The 19,015-nt window shown below is 45.3% G+C and overlaps 1 protein-coding gene across 1 annotated transcript in view; it reads left to right on the plus strand.

Annotated features, from left to right (window-relative positions):
- LOC144770624 (eosinophil peroxidase-like) overlaps window positions 1-19,015 on the plus strand; it is a 147,664-nt gene that overhangs the window by 88,712 nt on the left and 39,937 nt on the right. Inside the window, exon 9 of the mRNA XM_078655310.1 lies at window positions 10,461-10,621. Coding sequence (XP_078511436.1) covers window positions 10,461-10,621 — 161 coding nt within the window. The remainder of the gene's footprint in view (window positions 1-10,460; window positions 10,622-19,015) is intronic.

The raw sequence follows: 19,015 nt of genomic DNA on the forward strand, positions 1-19,015 counted from the left end.
CTCTAGCCCACTCTCGCTTACTCCCTCTAGCTCCCTCTCTCTCTCTTACTCTCTCTAGCCCCCTCTCTCTCTGTCTTGCTCCCTCTATCTCTCTCTCTCTCTGTCTTACTCCCTCTAGCTCCCTCTCACTCTGTCTTGCTCCCTCTAGCTCCCTCTATCTCTTACTCCCTCTAGCTCCCTCTCTCTGTCAAGAGCCCTCTAGCTCACTCTCTCTCTGTCTTACTCCCTCTCTCTGTCTAGCTCCCTCTCTCTCTGTCTTGCTCCCTCTAGCTCCCTCTGTCTCCCTCTCTCTGTCTTACTCCCTCTAGCTCCCTCTCTCTCTGTCTTACTTCCTATAGCTCCATCTCTCTGTCTAGCTCCCTCTCTCTCTCTTACTCCCTCTAGCTCCCTCTCCCTCTGTCTTGCTCCCTCTCTCTCTATCTTAATCCCTCTAGCTCCCTCTCTCTGTCTAGCTCCCTCTCTCCCTGTCTTACTCCCTCTGTCTCCCTCTCTGTCTTACTCCCTCTAGCTCCCTCTCTCTCTGTCTTACTCCCTCTAGCTCCCTCTCTCTGTCTAGCTCCCTCTCTCTGTCTTACTCCCTCAAGCTCCCTCTGTCTCCCTCTCTCTCTGTCTTACTCCCTCTAGCTCCCTCTCTCTCTGCCTTACTCCCTCTAGCTCCCTCTCTCTCTGTCTTGCTCCCTCTAGCTCCCTCTCTCCCTCTCTTACTCCTTCTAGCTCCCTCTCTCTCTGTCTTACTCCCTCTTGCTCCCTCTATCTCTGTCTTACTCCCTCTAGCTCCCTCTCTCTGTCTTACTCTCTCTAGCTCCCACTCTCTCTCTTACTCCCTCTAGCTCCCTCTCTCTCTCTTACTCCCTCTAGCCCCCTCTCTCTCTGTCTTGCTCCCTCTAGCTCTCTCTCTGTCTTACTCCCTCTAGCTCCCTCTCACTCTGTCTTGCTCCCTCTAGCTCCCTCTCTCTCTTACTCCCTCTAGCTCCCTCTCTCTGTCAAGAGCCCTCTAGCTCACTCTCTCTCTGTCTTACTCCCTCTCTCTGTCTAGCTCCCTCTCTCTCTGTCTTGCTCCCTCTAGCTCCCTCTGTCTCCCTCTCTCTGTCTTACTCCCTCTAGCTCCCTCTCTCTCTGTCTTACTTCCTATAGCTCCATCTCTCTGTCTAGCTCCCTCTCTCTCTCTTACTCCCTCTAGCTCCCTCTCCCTCTGTGTTGCTCCCTCTCTCTCTATCTTAATCCCTCTAGCTCCATCTCTCTGTCTAGCTCCCTCTCTCCCTGTCTTACTCCCTCTGTCTCCCTCTCTGTCTTACTCCCTCTAGCTCCCTCTCTCTCTGTCTTACTCCCTCTCTCTGTCTAGCTCCCTCTCTCTGTCATACTCCCTCAAGCTCCCTCTGTCTCCCTCTCTCTCTGTCTTACTCCCTCTAGCTCCCTCTCTCTCTGCCTTACTCCCTCTAGCTCCCTCTCTCTGTCTTGCTCCCTCTAGCTCCCTCTCTCCCTCTCTTCCTCCTTCTAGCTCCCTCTCTCTCTGTCTTACTCCCTCTTGCTCCCTCTCTCACTGTCTTACTCCCTCTAGCTCCCTCTCTCTGTCTTACTCTCTCTAGCTCCCACTCTCTCTCTTACTCCCTCTAGCTCCCGCTCTCTCTCTTACTCCCTCTAGCTCCCTCTCTCTCTCTTACTCCCTCTAGCTCCCTCTCTCTGTCAAGAGCCCTCTAGCTCACTCTCTCTCTGGCTTACTCCCTCTCTCTGTCTAGCTCACTCTCTCTCTGTCTTGCTCCCTCTGTCTCCCTCTCTCTGTCTTACTCCCTCTAGCTCCCTCGGTCTTACTCCCTCTAGCTCCATCTCTCCGTCTAGCTCCCTCTCTCTCTCTTACTCCCTCTAGCTCCCTCTCCCTCTGTCTTGCTCCCTCTCTCTCTATCTTAATCCCTCTAGCTCCCTCTCTCTGTCTAGCTCCCTCTCCCCCTGTCTTACTCCCTCTGTCTCCCTCTCTGTCTTACTCCCTCTAGCTCCCTCTCTCTCTGTCTTACTCCCTATAGCTCCCTCTCTCTCTGTCTTACTCCCTCTAGCTCCCTCTCTCTTACTCCCTCTAGCTCCCTCTCTGTCTTGCTCCCTCTAGCTCCCTCTCTATCTGGCTTGCTCCGCCTAGCTCCCTCTCTCTCTGTTTTACTCCCTCTAGCTCCCTCTAGCTTCCTCTCTCTCCAGCTTGGTCCCTCTAGCTCCCTCTCTCTGTCTTGCTCCCTCTAGCTCCCTCTCTCTCTCTTACTCCCTCTCTCTCTGTCTTGCTCGCTCTAGCTCCCTGTAGCTCCCTCTCTCTCTATCTTACTCCCTCTAGCTCCCTCTCTCTGTCTAGCCCCCTCTCTCGCTGTCTTGCTCCCTCTGTCTCCCTCTCTCTCGGTCTTACTCTCTCTAGCTCCCTCCCTCTCTGTCTTACTCCCTCTAGCTCCCTCTCTCTCTGTCTAGCTCTCTCTCTCTCTCTGTCTTACTTCCTCTAGCTACCTCTGTCTCCCTCTCTCTGTCTTACTCCCTCTAGTTCCCTCTCTCTCTGTCTTTCTCACTCTAGCTCCCTCTCTCTCTGTCTTTCCCACTCTAACTCTGTCTCTCTCTGTCTTCTTACTTCCTCTAGCTCCCTCTCTCTTGCACATTAAACCCCGGGGGGGGGGCAGGGGGCAGGACCCCCCCCCTTTTACACTCTCTGCCGCTTTCATGTGGTTTCTCTTTTAAAGCTTTTCAAAATGCAAAAAGAAATCTGTGTACAAGGCGAGTTTGTAGACGTGAGAATTTTACGATATGAAACAGCTAAAGTAAAAGCTAATTTCCAAGCGGTTAATACCCCCCCTCCCCGGCCCCCCTCTTTAGCACCGTGTCTTTTTCCATATAAATGGCGGGGGCCCCTCATTACTACACTTTTCAAACTTTAACTAATGAGAACATTTTAATTCGAATAGGTGAGAAAATATCTCTGTTCGCTTTTGTTTTTAAAGCGGATCGAGTCTCTCCGAGGCCTTTGGGTGCGGTGCAGGGGGTGCCATGTACAGAGGCCTGCTGGGGGGGGGGGGCAACCAGATGGTGTCACCCCCATGTGAGGGTGTCACCCGGTGCGGTCCGCACCCCCCGCACCCCCTAGTGACGCCACTGACTGGAGGCAGGCTCTCATTCAAGCTCTGGGAGATCTTCTTTAAGCAGGAGACACAGCCCACAGCAAAGTCTTTATCCTCTCCTTGGCAGAACCAGCCACTGCAGGCCAACCCCACACAACAAACGGAAAAAGGGCAGTACTTCTCCATCTGTTTTCCCAGCTCTTCTACTTGGCTGAGGTCCTTCTTGAATTCCTGAATTATTGTAAAAGTATGTGGTCTGTACCCCAACATTTATAGTCCATTTCTCTTTGTTTTCTGGTGTGAGAGAGTATCTGGGCCCGATTCACAGAACTAACTTAAGACAAAATCCTAAATTTACTACCATTTTGGTATTCACAGAAGGCACTTACTCATTTTGGTATTCACAGAAGGCACTTACTCATTTCGGTATTCACAGAAGTTAGGAGTCCTAACTTTAGGACTCTAAATGCCTTCTGTGAATACCGAAAGTCTTAAAGTTAGGATTTTCTCAGTTTCGGAGTAGTAAAGTTAGGAATCCAAACTTCACTACTGCTAAACTGAGAAAAAATATTTTGCAAGGCTGCTTGTGTGGGTGGCACAATCAGTGCTGCAGTCTCACTAACAAATGACACACAATTAATCGAAGGAATACAGAACAAATCAAAACATTCACCCCCAGTAAAGAGATCTGGGTTAAAGCTCACCATTCTTTTGCTCCAGTAAGCGCCACAGAGCTGCATTGCAGAGAGGTGTAAAAAGGGGCGTGGTCTGTGAACACCTCTCTGCAAGCAGCTCTGTAGCGCTTATTGGAGGTACCTGGTGGGCTAGTTGGCCCCCAGGGGACCTCAGGATTGAAGAGGAATTAATTCCCCAACTTAAAATACGCCACAGGGCGTGTTTGCACACATGTCACATGTTTGTTTGGATCTAAAGAAGTTCTGTTGTTGGAGGGGCCCGTGCAATACGTCATCAGAAAACATAGCTAATGGAAAACGTTCTCCCTGAAGTGTGGAGCAGTGCCATGAGAGGTCAACGAGTTTGCCGTAGTGTAGTTCCTATATTCCCAATAGGCTCTGCGCATTGGAATAATATATCCTATAGATATGACGTAGGACTTAGGTCAGTAGGTCTCTATCGAATATACTACACTTAATAGAGAGTGCCATCTAGCTCAGAGGTCACTAGAAACTTTCTCGAATACACAAGAAGGGATTAGTTTCTGACAACCGCATAAACATGACAACTTTGTTTCCCTAGGACTGGAACGAATATCTTCAGAGTCGTGGAAACAATAGATAACTATTTTACTCAGTCAATCGTGCATGCTTCGTTTCTACAGAGTTGCAGAGAAAATAGAGAGATGGGCGTTTCAATAAAAGGGTTTATTGAACAGTCTTATTTCTCATAAAAGAGATATGAACTGTTACAATCGTTAGACAGAATGCGAAGTAAAACGCGTACAGCGAGAATAGTATCATAAAATAATACTGTAATAGCATTGTATGGTTTCTAAGCCATATAAAAATACATACATAAATAACATAGGCTAAAATACTCAACTGGTGCTTCTAAAATACACTTACCCCAATGTACCTAACCTAGGTCTAGTACGAGGGAAGTAGTATGTATGGTCTTTAGCATAAGTTTAGTTTTGCCAAAAATTGCCAAAAGTTTCTCTAGGTTCTAATCAGCTCCATACCTTAGAATGAAGGAAGTTTTGTATCTCTGTCTTGGGACTCGATTTCCCAACACACCGCAAGGGGATTCAGAAACCCTGGAGCTGAATTCTCGGCAGAGGAGGACAGCTTCTCGTCAGTGCGTCAGCTGGAGAGTTGGCTTCCTTTGGCACTTGCTGTAGCGAGCTGTATCAGATAAGTACGTAGTCGAACTGCACTGAACCACACCGTGCTTTGCCATAGCAAGTGAAGGTATACTTAAACCTTGAAGGTGTTAAGGAACGCCAGCTTTGACATAAAGTCGGGCATATGAACGTAATGGATGAACCCCTAAGGAATAGATGTTCATGCATAATAAATGAGTTCTTGGAGAAATCAATATCCAGGCATGGGGAAGTCCCTTCTGCTTAAGAGTCTGGTTTTCCAAGAAATAGTTGTGATGTTTGGTGAACGAATGGAAGTAGCCTAATTCAGGGAGTAGCAACGACTAGCCTAACATACAGGTTCCTTGATTTTAAGTCACTGTATCAATATGAACAGGTTTTAGATCAGATTCAGCCGCCTCTAGCTAGGAAGTTGTATCTGCAATTCAGATATGGGACACTCCCGCTCCATGCAGTAACTAACAAGTGGGCGGGGGGGTACAAAGTCTTTTTGCCCAGGATGCATTGTGGAGGAGGAAACAGTGATCCATGTAATGCTATTCTGTCCAGCATATAAGTTGCCTAGGGCAAAATGGATCCTTCAACTGTGCAGAAATATGGGCATTAGAAATTATCAAGACATTTTAGGGATCCTAAAATCTGATACTGCACTAGTACATGTTGTGGCATGTTCAAAATGTATTTTCGCCATGTGGCTTAAACGTATGTTTCTGTTAAAGAATGCTATTTAGCTACTGGTGGCTGTTTTTAGATACAACCTATAGCCCATTAAAATAGGATGCTATGCTAATTTTTAAGGTTTTTTTTAAGAACGTTTTTATCTGGTCTTAACCTTAAATTATGTTTTTAATACCAGGTTTTAACTAGTATAACTGACCTCCGTGTTATTCTCCCCTGATCCCTGTGTAAATTGTTTGGTCCAATAATATAATGAAACTGTAATGCCGAATGTTGCCATCGACTATATTTTATTGTACTGTGCAAATTTACATGTGCTTTTATGGCTGAAACAGCCACAATAAAGTTTGATGAATGAATGAATGGAAGTAGCCATGCCTGTATTTGGGTAGCATGGGCTTGATTTCTATGCCTATGTAAGGGCAACGCAAATTGTACCTATATAAGGGCATGAATCAGGAAAATTCAATCTGAACCTAAAATGCCATACAACAGTGGGTCCCACCACAGTATGACCATACCGTGTGATCCATGTGCCGCCTCCAGGGTACGGGAGGCAGAAGCGGCATCGCAGGTCCTCTTGAAGACCATTGTAGCACTAATTCTACATTTTGGTACTAGGGCATTTTAACTTTGTTGTTCCTGACAGATACAAAGAGAAGATCCTGTGTTATTCAGTGCCCTCGTTACCTTTTTTGTGGGTTGTGGTACTCGTCACTTCGCTGCCCCACCGGTGCACACAACTGGGCACCCCACCTCGTGTGCCATCTGCAGGGCCTCTGCCCTCGTATCACTGGTTTCGGTTTCTGGAGTGGCAAAATAAACAGTTTCTCCCAAAGGACTAGCCTGAACACTTAGGTGAATATCCCCATCATAGCATTCCACGGAAATGCTTTCCTAGCTCTCCCATATCGACGAGGACGTCATAATAGGACGGCTCAGCTCGTGACACCATATGACGTCATCGGAGCCATAAGAGGACCTCGTAGGCGTGCTGACTTCAGTTCCACCCAATTTATTCCGTGCCACCGAGGCTAACAGGCGGACCGAGACATTTTTACATTTTTACATGTATACATAGTATAATAAATATATATATATATATCTTCACTGAAAAAAACATAGGTTTCAGGCATGTTATAGTTAGAAATTAGCATTTAAAAAACTTTAGAAATTCACTGAAAAAACCATAGGTTTCAGGCATGTTATAGTTAGAAATTAGCATTTACAAGACCTTGGAAATTCACTGAAAAAACCATAGGTTTCAGGGGCGTTATAGTTAGTTGGACATTTCACCCTATACAAAACCATAGAAATTCCCCCGTTATAGTTAGTTCAGCAAACTATAACTCGCGCACCTGCAATGCACTGCTGTTGATGTCACATATTACATCACTCATGACATGGTCAGTGACATCACTCATGACATCACTGATGACATCTCAAATGACATCACTGATGACATCACTGATGACAACATCCAGTGAATGTGTGTTTTTCTGAAAGTTAAATGTTTTATATATGTATATCTCAAGGTCGATGGAAGAATAAATGGGTATATAAGTGTCTAAATGGATGATTTTTTTGTAAAATTGATTGTATAACTGACTGATTAAGTGTATCTTAATGAATACATGGGTTAGTGAGTAATGTTTAAATATGTAAATATCTGTATCAGTCTCTCACTTTGTGTATCAGTGGCTGCATGGGTTGGTGAGTAGCTACATGAGTGTCTAAAGGGGTTATTAGTTTTTTTTAGTATTAGTATGAGTATTTGAGTGTCTGTATGGTTCGGTGGGGGTATTACTTTGTGTCTAGATGCATGAATGAGTTACTCATTGTATGTGTTGAAGACAGCATGTGTGCAGGACTGTATAGGTGGATGAGTGTGTGTATGGGTGTGTTAGTGAGTGAATGACTGTCTCAATAGTGTCTTTATGAGTAACTACATATGTTTTAAACTAGTATATTTGAGTATTGGTGTATATAAGTGAGTATATGTGAGAGTGAGAGATTGAAAGAGTTGCTGTACAAATAAGTAGGTTTTCTATAAGTGATTGTTTAAGAGAGTAAGTACATGTAAGTTTCTGTAGAACTAAGTGTGGTAGTGTGTGTATATATCAAGTAAATGGATGTTTGATACTTTGTTTGCATGTGTGACCATGTGTGTGAGTAACTCTATGGATGAGTGGCGGTGTGTAACAGGATGAATAGGTGTATGAGTACATATGATGAGTGAGTACATGTATGAGTGATGGTAAAGGTACTGTTGGTGAATGAGTGGATGTGTGTGTAGATCTTGGAATTACTGAATAGGTGTGTTGTAACTGGTATTGGTATGTCTATTGTTTTGAAAATGTTAGTTTGTATTTTTGAGTGTGTGTATCAAAGGTTATATTAGGGTGAGAGGAGGTCTGCCACTCTATCACAAGGATGATGTCATCAGTGATTCCATTTGAGATGTCATCAGTGATGTCATGAGTGATGCTACTGACCATGTCATGAGTGATATAATATGTGACGTCATCAGCAGTGCATTGCGGGCGTGTGAGTTCTAGTTAGCTGAACTGACTATAAGGGGGGAATTTCTATGGTTTTGTACGAGTGAAATGTCCAACTAGCATAACTTCCCTTAAACCAATGTTTTTTTCAGTGAATATATATATATATTTATATATATGCAGAGACGATCACTTCAGGCAGGAAAGATCAGAGGACACGGCAGGGGGCATCTAGGTGATCATTTATTCACGATGTGCAAGGCATTATGCATTTCGGCGAGTGTGCCTTCCTCAGATGCCTGTTTGTTTTATATATATATATATCAAAAGCTCCAGACTCCCCTAAGTCAGGACAGCACTCAGACGAATGGCTAACACATTTATTGGCAAGAATGTGCCCCCAGACAGGTTACCACAGCAGTTCCTTTTTGTAGTGCCAGTCGAATAGCTGACAGGTTTCGAAGCCTCATTGCTTCTTCTTCAAAGGCTGGACTGTTGTGCTTGACACTCCCTTTAATTACTCCACTTCATACCACAAACTCTGATGGGCTAAGGATTATGGTCCTTGCAGTTTGCCTTGGTCATAGAATCCTGGATGGGTGCACCATTTATGTTTACTGCATGGCAAGGAGCGAAGTCCTCCGAGGGACCCCCGTCTATGCAGCACACTCAAAATCCAAATCCACTCGTCCCGCATACAGGCACGGTAGATCCTGCACCTTTCGGCACCCAATGATTACGGGCTGGTACGCGTCCTCGCGGCAAGGATGGCCGCGTTTGTATTAAAAGCTCCAGACTCCCCCTAAGTCAGGACAGCACTCTGACGAATGGCTAACAAATTTATCTGCAAGAATGTGCCCCCAGACAGGTTACCACAGCAGTTCCTTTTTGTAGTGCCAGTCGAATAGCTGACGCATTTCAAAGCCTCATTGCTTCTTCTTCAAAGGCTGGACTGTTGTGCTTGACACTCCCTTTAATTACTCCACTTGATACCACGCCCTCTGATGAGCTAAGGATTATGGTCCTTGCAGTTTGCGTTGCTCATAGAACCTGGATGGGTGCACCATTTATGTTTACTGCATGGCAAGGATCGATGTCCTCATATGGACCCCCGTCTCAGCAGCACACTCAAAATCCAAATCCACTCGTCCCGCATACAGGCACGGTACATCCTGCACCTTGCAGCACCCAATGATTACGGGTTGGTGCGCGTCCTCGCGGCAAGGGCGGCCGCGTTTGTATCAAAAGCTCCAGAATCCCCTAAGTCAGGACAGCACTCAGACGAATGGCTAACAAATTTATTGGCAAGAATGTGCCCCCAGACAGGTTACCCCAGCAGTTCATTTTTGTAGTGCCAGTCGAATAGCCGACGCGTTTCGAAGCCTCATTGCTTCGTCTTCAAAGGCTGGACTGTCGTGTTTGACACTCCCTTTAATTACTTCCCTTGATACCACGCCTTCTGATGAGCTAAGGAGTATGGTCCTTGCAGTTTGTGTTGCTCATAGAACCCTGGATGGGTGCACCATTTATGTTTACTGCGTGGCAAGGATCAAAGTCCTCCGATGGACCCCCGTCTCAGCAGCACTCTCAAAATCCAAAGCCACTCGTCCCGCATACAGGCACGGTAGATCCTGCACCTTCGGAGGACTTCGATCCTTGCCACGCAGTAAACATAAATGGTGCAGGATGAAGATTATCAGCTTTTGACACAGACACAAACCAACTTCTGAAAAAAGAATTCCTGCATACTGCCTTCAAGTTATCATCCAATCTCTCACATTTTTCTGTGCCATTAGATGATCTCCTTTCTGACTCCCCACACACAACCACTCAACATTGCTGGAAGATCGGTCTCCTCCATTGGGAAAATGCAACTGAAAACTACCTTTTCACACTTGAGGGTTTTTATTGTAACTTCTACCATTCAGAAGCAAAGCTAGACCTACCCTGGGAAGCCCCTAAGTTAACAGCCCGGGTGCAGGTAGGAGCAGAGGGTGTGGGGTGGGGAGAGTGGTGGCTGACAGATGACTTTTTCTCTGGGCCAGAGGGAATGGTGGTAGTAAACAGACCACGACTCCTGCTGCCCCAAAAAAGAGCCGCCCAGGGCAGGCTGCCCCCCAAGCTACGCCACCGCTACCATTATGTCTGCTTGACACAGAGGTTCATGATTACGCAGAAGAATAATGTTGTTCTCTACTGCCTCGTATCTATCCTTATTTCCAACACATTGTTTCTCAACAAATCATGGGTATTACATGTTTGCAAAATTTCTGTTTGAAATGATAGCTAAATAAATACTTACTTTATATACACACATAAATATTTATACATGAAACTCAAACGTTATTTATGTTTTCCAAGGTGATCGTCGTGCCAGCGAACACACAGGTCTTATATCTATGCATACCATATTTCTGCGAGAACACAATCGCCTGGCTGGAATCCTGAAGACCTTAAATCCAAGATGGGATGGGGAGAAAATCTATCAGGAGACTAGGAAGATAGTTGGAGCCATGATTCAGGTATTATGTGTTATGTGCTATGAGGCAAGCATTCTGCATTTATACAGGCAAACATTTTGGAAATTTCTGAATAGGGGGTCTTCATAATATGGAGTCTGAGACATGGGATGACATGCATTCATTGAATTCGTAGTGACAGTTGAAATAACTTCACATTGTTTTGTAGCCACACACCCAAACTTTGGCTTCACGGATGGGCCACTGTACATTTAGTTTTTCAAGAAATCCTATTTTTGGTTTCTGAGGTCAGGATGTTAATAGCTATAGCTTGCTAGCAGCCCCAGGCACAAAAGTTAAAACAGTGCTTATTTTAAACTGATTGGGTAAATCAAATAGTTGCAAGGTACTCCACGTGAGTATGAAATGTAATGGAATGTAAGGTGAATTTGTAGAGTGCTGCTTGTCACCTGTGAGGGTATCCAGACATTGATTGTGATAATAATAGTAAGTAATAGTAATCCACATTTGTAAAGCGCACAATCACCCGTAAGGGTCTCTAGGCGCTGGGGGCTGTCAGGAAGATTAAGCAAGCTATTGCCCAGAGTCACATGGTGCTGGGCTAATCTGCTGCCGGCGCCGGGGATCAAACCATGATCCCCAGATTCCGGAGTCAGTCACCCTGGACGCGGCGCCACACCTCTTCCTCAGCAACATAGGGATAGCGCTTGCTAACCATAGTTGTCACTATAATCTAATTTAGACTGTGGATTATCTCCACCTCAGAGCTCTATGCCAGAGAGGGCCAGAAACCCTAATTCGCTAGTCAATACGTATGACAATGAAGATGATAATTAAAGTTTTTGCATAGGAGGGACTGTTTCAGCAGGATTAATGTTGATACTCTATTCAGTGACTCAGTTCTAAATAGTCCAAACATAGTTCACAGAAACTCTTTTTCTTGTGTACCAAGGTGTTTTTCACCGTGTATGACCCCTCTGTGAAAAAGGTGTGTGTGCTGTTGTGCAGAATGTCTCAGTGCCAGCCACAGCTGAAGACTTGAAGATGTTACGCCATCACTGGAATGTTGTAGCTGGTACTAAGCTGAAGCGAATTCTTGGCAATTGAATGTTGTAGGTGGAGAGAGTAGGAGCTGCATTAGGGAAAGAGTAGAGGCCAGGACCTGAAGTTTTGATGCAGGTAACCTTCCAGCCCTTTCACACAGTGAGCCCCTGGTCATATTTTAAATTGAAACATATATTAAAGCCTCTCTCAGGCTTATCTTGATAATGCTTCCAGGGACCTGAGACCACACATTGTGTTTCAGTAAATCAATCTCCCTATCTTAGTCAACAAACTGCTGGATAAAAAATTGATTCTGCCAGGCTTGCATAGATTAACAGCATTCAGACAGCATTTCCACTGTTTTCATGATTACTTCAGGTAGGACTGTCATAAAGTGAACAGTGAGAGTGCTGAAAGTGAAAGGATGAAGAATGGCCAAATTTGAGGAACGTGATGTGGGCTAGAAACGCAGGATTCTGGAAAGCAAAATAACCTTAATACAAACACCTTACACAAATTTACGAATATATACAAGATGGCAGGTGGAAATACCAAGTGTACCACCTTCCTAATGGGCCTAGTAACATAACTAGGTTACACATTACATACCATAAACAAAAGGGACACAGTGGGCAGCGACTCTCTTAAATCCCGACTAAGCCCATTAGTTGTAAATATCTTAAATCATCTGAGGTTTAAGCAGATCCTATGCCTCAAAACAGCAAAACTCCAATATATGTGTAAACCAAATCTTAAGAAGTTAATCTGTATTTCAACGTAGACTTATTGGCTTTAACACAGATATTGGCAATCAGACTGTAAGGCCTCCTGCATTTCATGATGTGTTTTTTTTAAATCACAAACCTACTAATTTTAGCAACTGGAAGGTGCAGCCCTGGCACTGGCCGCAATATATGCTCCCATCCCACCAGAGAGAGTTTTTGGACACTCCAACACCAGCTCTCCTTGGTGATTAGTCCTTCCTCACTCTCTGGGGCAGAGGCTTAAACTGCGTTCCAGATGTGTAACTCAACTAATCTATGCCCCCCCCCCTCCAGACAGCTGCTACTAGACGTGCCGATCAAGACATTGTCAGTAGTTGATGCAAATGAGACTTCAGGACACAGAGCGACTTCTGCACCTGTTGGACCGTGAGTACTCCTACTCACAAGTACACAACGTACACATCAGAATTGATCTCCTGCTAATCATGGCCCCACTTGGTGTCCAATTGTTTCAAATTATGTTTATTAATTTTTTATGATTTAACAGAAATACATCACAAAAGCAAGAAATGTCATAAAAAGGGGGCCAAATGTTACTGATATCACATGTGAGTTACAGCTTGGTCACGAGTTGTGTGGCAAGGAAACATTTTGATAATGGCATTTACGGTTTGTTGCAGCTAGCACTGTACATGTTGCTACTATTTCACCCTCCACGGCGAGGATCTTAAAAAGGAAACTTACAATATCTAATATAAAAAATTCAACAAAACTTTGATGTCATGGTGCAAAGAATAGTAGGGTGGACATGAGGGTTGATCGTCTAGGTCCCTGGTAAAGCAACATCCGAGCGACCTACAATGAGCTATAATTCTGTGGCCTTATATGTAGACCAGGTTAAGGGCCCTTAGCCTTGGGGAGTTGGTGGCCAGTTGAATGGGGTGGAGTTTCTGGCATGCACCCTGTCAGATCATTGCCCATTGCTGCTTACCCTATGATAGGGACGTTCACATTCCCTTATAACCACCTTTTTTGCAGAGAACTAACCCAATGCATAGATCAATACTTTTCACCCAATACCGGTGCTGCGGCCTTGTAGGCTGTTGAATAGGACGCCCACAAGGTGGTGGTACATGGCCACTGCCTATGGATCTCCTGAGGGATAAGTAGGGGGATATTAGCAGAACGCTTGACAATCTAGAGCAAGCTTCGCTCCCTGGAAATTCGGGCGGACAAACAGGCAGCCTCAATCGAACAGGTGGTGCAGTGTGGCAGAGGAGACCTTAAGCAAACATAATCACAGATGGCACACGTCCTTGCAGCATGCCGCAGAGGACCGCTCAGGGAGACTGCTAGCATGGCTTGTGCGTGAGGACCAGCTGCGCAGTCCCATGGTGCGATCCACTTGGCCAGTGTTGTGATGCTTACTATGCAGTTGGACATCAATGGGGCCTTCCGAGACTATAATCGAGAGTTTATGCTGCCTTGTCTACTCCACCATCGCACCCTTCAGTTGATGTGAGTGATCACATTGCAAAGGCCGGAGCTGGATGAACCATTGCAACTCAAGGAGGTGCATACAGCCATATCCCAGATTGCTCGTATCAAGACCCCGGGCACTGATGGCTTGCCAATTGAGTACTACCCAGACCACCCAATTCCTCCTTGATGTTGTTAATGAAGCCAAGGAGCAGGGTCACATGCCAGACTTGCTCCATGAGGCCCAAATTGTAGTTCTACTCAAACCCAGTAGGGACCAATTGGACGTACACTCATATTGGCCCATCTCCATGCTTAACCTGGATTGTAAAATTCTGGGCAGGATCCTGGTGAACTGTCTCCTCCCCATCATACAGCTACTGGTTCACACTGATCAATCCGGGATCATCCCGGGATGCGGCACATTTCCGAATGTACTCCGCCTTCTGTGCCTCCTACATAACACACTGATGGATGCTCTTGCCAGGGTCATGGTGTTGGTAGACATAGAAAAAGCATTCCACACCCTGCACCGGGATTTTCTTTTCCCAGCCCTCACCAATATAAGGTTTGAACTGGGATTCCTGAGCTGGGTACGTAACCTCTCCGCCGACCCTCTGGAGCTACTAAAAACCAGACAGGCAATATTAGATAACTTTAATATCTGCAGAGGAACATGACAGGGCTGTCCCTTATCCTCTCTCCTTTTTGCATTGGCCAAAAGCCCCTGGCTTGTCAACTTCGCCAGCGGGCAGCAGACTGGGGCATTCTTGAGAGGTACAACAGTGTTGGTAAGATGCACACCTTTGTATTCCATGTTTGCTGAGTTCAATTTATTTAATTCAATGTTCCAAACCTCTGTCAGCGTGCACACTTGTTCTGCGTTCCATCCAATTGCACTGCAGTAAATAATAAACAAATGGGGACCGCATCTGGCCCCCTAAAGCTGCACAGCCATATCTGTCGCAAATGAATCCAATAAGTCAATTATCTATAGTAATTCTTCACTTATCCCACTTTTTTCCTTACTTTTTCTCTTTTGACTTTCATCTATCAATTCATTTTACTCATTCTTGTAATCATTCATAGTAGTTCATCAAAAACACAGGAGCGTAGGTGTTTCCTCGTGTCACCATTTTATTTGAAATCACCTAATGCATTTCAGGATGAACCCATCATCAGCAGCATTATTTCACTTCATTCGAATTTCCCATGGTGTGATCACGCACCTCCAACTTTCATGAAAATGGCTGCCAGCATATGTCAACAATGTGTGTCAGGGTAGATTTGGTAAGATGACCCAATCGGAAAACTGATTGGAATTTGGTTGATGTGATTACACAGTTGCATGTGAACGCATTTCTCAAGCAGTTTGGCTAGAGTCAGGGTATTGGAAGTTGTTAGGATCATTTAAGTCTGCATTTGGCTTTTTAGGTATGGGGGTGACTTGGACAGTCTTGGGGAATCAGGAAACATGCCTTGAAGGAGGGATTCATGGACAATCTTGGACCAGAGTGGCAGTATGGAGAGTGTACGTTCCTTGAAAAGCTTGGCAGGCAGAGGGCCCTTGAAATTATTTGAATGTTTTAATGAGTTTAAAAAAACGAGTAACTCAATATCATCTGGTACAATAAAGGAATTCCATAATACCTGATATGTTGGTGAGTGAACCATGGAGCCAGAAAGAGGAGAACTCAACAAGAGGAACGGTGGGGCAATAAACTGGGTCAGGCCCAGTGTATTTAGTGAGTAGTGCTGTAATTCTTGTTGGATCTTTCTTATGTTTTTGAATAAGTGTGCGGAGAAATCTTCACTGCTAAGGGTTACGTTATTGAGTGTACAGTGTTGATTAGTTGAGTGATTAGCTTGTTGTTTGATAATTTCGAACAGTTTTTTTGGCCTGTTTTTGGCATGGTCAAGCTGAGACCTGAAGAGAGCAGTTTTGGCACTACAGATATGTTTGTTATAGGTGCTTCTTATCGTCCTCAGTTGTTTGAGTTTTGTTATGAAGGGAGAGATTCTCCATGTCCTCTCCGACAACCTCAGTTTGCGTCTTTTCTCATTAAGGGAACAGCTGAACTAAAGTTTGGAGGGTTTTCTGGGTATCCTTTTGAGTTGCTTCAGAGCAACTGTGTCAAGTATATCATTAATGGAGTGAATGTAATGTTCGGTAATGTCATCTAGATTTGTCACGTTAGAGGATGGGCGAAGTAGGCTATTACTAATGTTGGTTAGCTCATTTATATTTATGTTTCTTAAGTCAAGTGACCATTGTTTAGCCTTACCAGGTTGACCCTGTCTGGTCAGCACCCTTTCTAAGATAAGAAATACGATTAAGTAATGATCCGACTAGTCACAGGGAGTTATGGCATTCATTTGAATAACTATGTCTTTGGCAATAATTAAGTCGAGGGTGGATCCCTTGATGTAGGTAGGTTCATTGCAGGACTGTGTGTGGTTTAGTTCAGAGAGGAAAGCTTTAAAGGTGCCAAGTAAGGGATCACTTGCGTTGTTCCAGTGTAGGTTGAAGTTCCCAAGGAAGATATGATTCTGTTGTAGGCCAGGGTAGGAGGCTATGGTCTCCATTAATTGTTATATGAAGAGAAGATTACCTCCTGGGGGGTGATAAATCGTGTGAAGAGTACACACTAACTTGTCATTGTTCCAGATTTCAATGCCCAAGTGCTCACAGATGGAATCAGAGCAGTTTGAATCTGTCCCAGGGTGAGAGTTGAGCAAGAGATGCAAGCTATGCCTCCCCCGACTTTATGAGGTCTGTCCAATCTGATTATGTCATATTCAGGGGGAACTAGAATGTCCAAAATTGGCAAGGAGGAGCCACTAAGCCAAGTTTCTTTATGGATCAGGGGGTCCAGATCTTATGAGAGTATGAGGTCGGCTATCTCTGCAGCATGCCTTAATGCTGACCTGCAATTCAAAAGCATCAATTTGATGTGAGATTTGGTAACTACAGGTACCTGGAGAGATGTGGTGACTAGTAGTAAATCATCAATGTTCAAAGTTCTGAGATTGACACTGGATTCTCTAAACGGTTTGGAGGGAATAGTCTGGATTTTAGATGGTGTGAGAGAAGATTTATTACGGTCGTTGTTGTAATGAAGTAGAAGGGAGTGAATGTCATCATCCAACAGTGATCCTATGTGGCCTGGCGTGATGGTTAACAAGAGGCCTTTATTTCCAGGTAAAATTTGCATTTTTTCCAAGGATGAGCCTTTACTTTGGCAGTTTTTAGCCATAGTGGGGAGGCACGATTAGTCTTGGAGGACATTTAGAGATTCCCGCATTCCTCCATCATTGTAGAGAAGTGTAGTAGGTTCAGAAGGCTCTCTTTAACTAGTTGGAGGTCATGCTTGATGTATTTCAGTTCACCCTCAATGAGGGGGGGGGGGTATAAGGGGTGATTAGTTGGTCTGGGAATAGGAAGAGAGTGATGCCTCATCGCAAAGGGACCAGTAGTAGGCAATGTAGGTCCTACATAGTTTGGGATTAAAGAAGATGTGGAGGTTTTGGGAGGTTGGGGGTTAGTGGTTGGTGTCATGGACGTGGCATGAAGAAGAGAGTGAAGTGGTATTCCACAGTTTTCATCAGCGGGTCTTTTGTGCTGCTTGGCAGTTGAGTGCCAGGTGTTGGCCAGCAAAGTAGATGAGTGGGGGACTCTTTTAGGTAAGGGTAATGTAGAAAAGAGGAGCTTAGTAGGTTTAAAACTATCTAGAGTGGGGTTATCTATTGTTATAGGGGGGTGAGCATAGTGTGATGATGATATGTGAGTAGCAGGAGAAGGCAAGTTCCTCCGTAGAGGAACAGGTGGTTCTCTATGGGATTCTTGTGTTGAGGAGCAGTAGGGACCCAATGGTTAGGGGGCATTGGGGATGGGTTGGCTGCTACACTGGGCTTTAGTGGGGAGGTAAAAAGGTATCGATTAGAACTCAGGATCCCTAAATTGTTAATGCTGGACATTTTACCTGGGTGAGGATTAGGAACTAGTGACAGTTGGGTATCAGGTTTGGGCAGGTCCTTTACGTGGGAATTAGGGCAGACTTTCATTGTGGTCCAAGGTCTAGGTCCCTCTACACTGGTTTCATCCTTAGTGCTAGGGGACTGGTCCGATTGAGACAAAGTAGGTGAGGTAGAGATGGACTGCAGTGGTGGATGGGCAGGACACCCGAGACACTGCCAATCTGTTCCACAGGAGCTTGATTCCTCAGTCGACGCCTGGCAGGCTGGGAAGGATGCAGCTGATGGGGCGCCCCATGTGAACCACTGCAGCCACAGGAACGACCAAAGGATCCCAACTATCTTGGTTGGGCAGCGGCAGCGCAATAGGGTCCACAAGAAGCTCTGCCTAGAATTCCAGCTACATGCAGAGCACAGGAACGGTGAGTTTATTTTAGTGCCCCACAATGTAGCAGGAGATGGCTGGGTATCACCGGGATATTCACCCAATTGTGACTCCAGTACCCGGAGCTTGTATGCAACGCTTCGTCTGGCAGCATATCTTGCAGATATATCATACCGAGTGAGATCTTAAAGAGAGACATTTCGACAAAGCCATTGGATCTACACGTCGTTCACGCTCCTTCTCGCGCTCCCTTCCTATATCTCCATTGGGTCATGTAGCAATCTTCAAAATGCTAGTTCTCCCCGTCTGTTATATGTTTTTGTTGCCCTACCCATTGTACTCACTAAGAGCTTTTTTGTGAACTTCATGGCTTTCTACTGGAATTGATCTGGAGCTTAGGTCGCGGCCGAGTCACCCTACCCGTCTTGCAAAGCCCACTCACTGAGGGGCGAATTGGGGCACCCAATTTCGAGCTCTACAACACTGTGGGACAATTACAGTGGCCAATGGCCTGGCTGAGTACACCACAACACCCCAGAACCTTGCTTGTGTGCACGCACTACAGGGAACAAGCACTTACACCTGGCTTTCTGAACCTACCATCTGCTCAACACAAGAATCCAGGCAGATGGTGGTAGCCCGTTCCTTTTGGTACTGATATGTACAGCCCAAGGGCCCAACACTCACATATTCTCCTTCAAGTTCTATATGGGATTTACCGCTGCTACTTCGGGCACCGCAGCACATCAACCTGACCCCGTGGAGTGACATGGCAGTCACACAAATGGGTGATCTCTACAATGAGGGCATGTTTATGTAATTCCAGGA

This window comes from Lissotriton helveticus, chromosome 7 (genome assembly GCF_964261635.1).
Source record: "Lissotriton helveticus chromosome 7, aLisHel1.1, whole genome shotgun sequence".
NCBI classification, from domain to species: domain Eukaryota; kingdom Metazoa; phylum Chordata; class Amphibia; order Caudata; family Salamandridae; genus Lissotriton; species Lissotriton helveticus.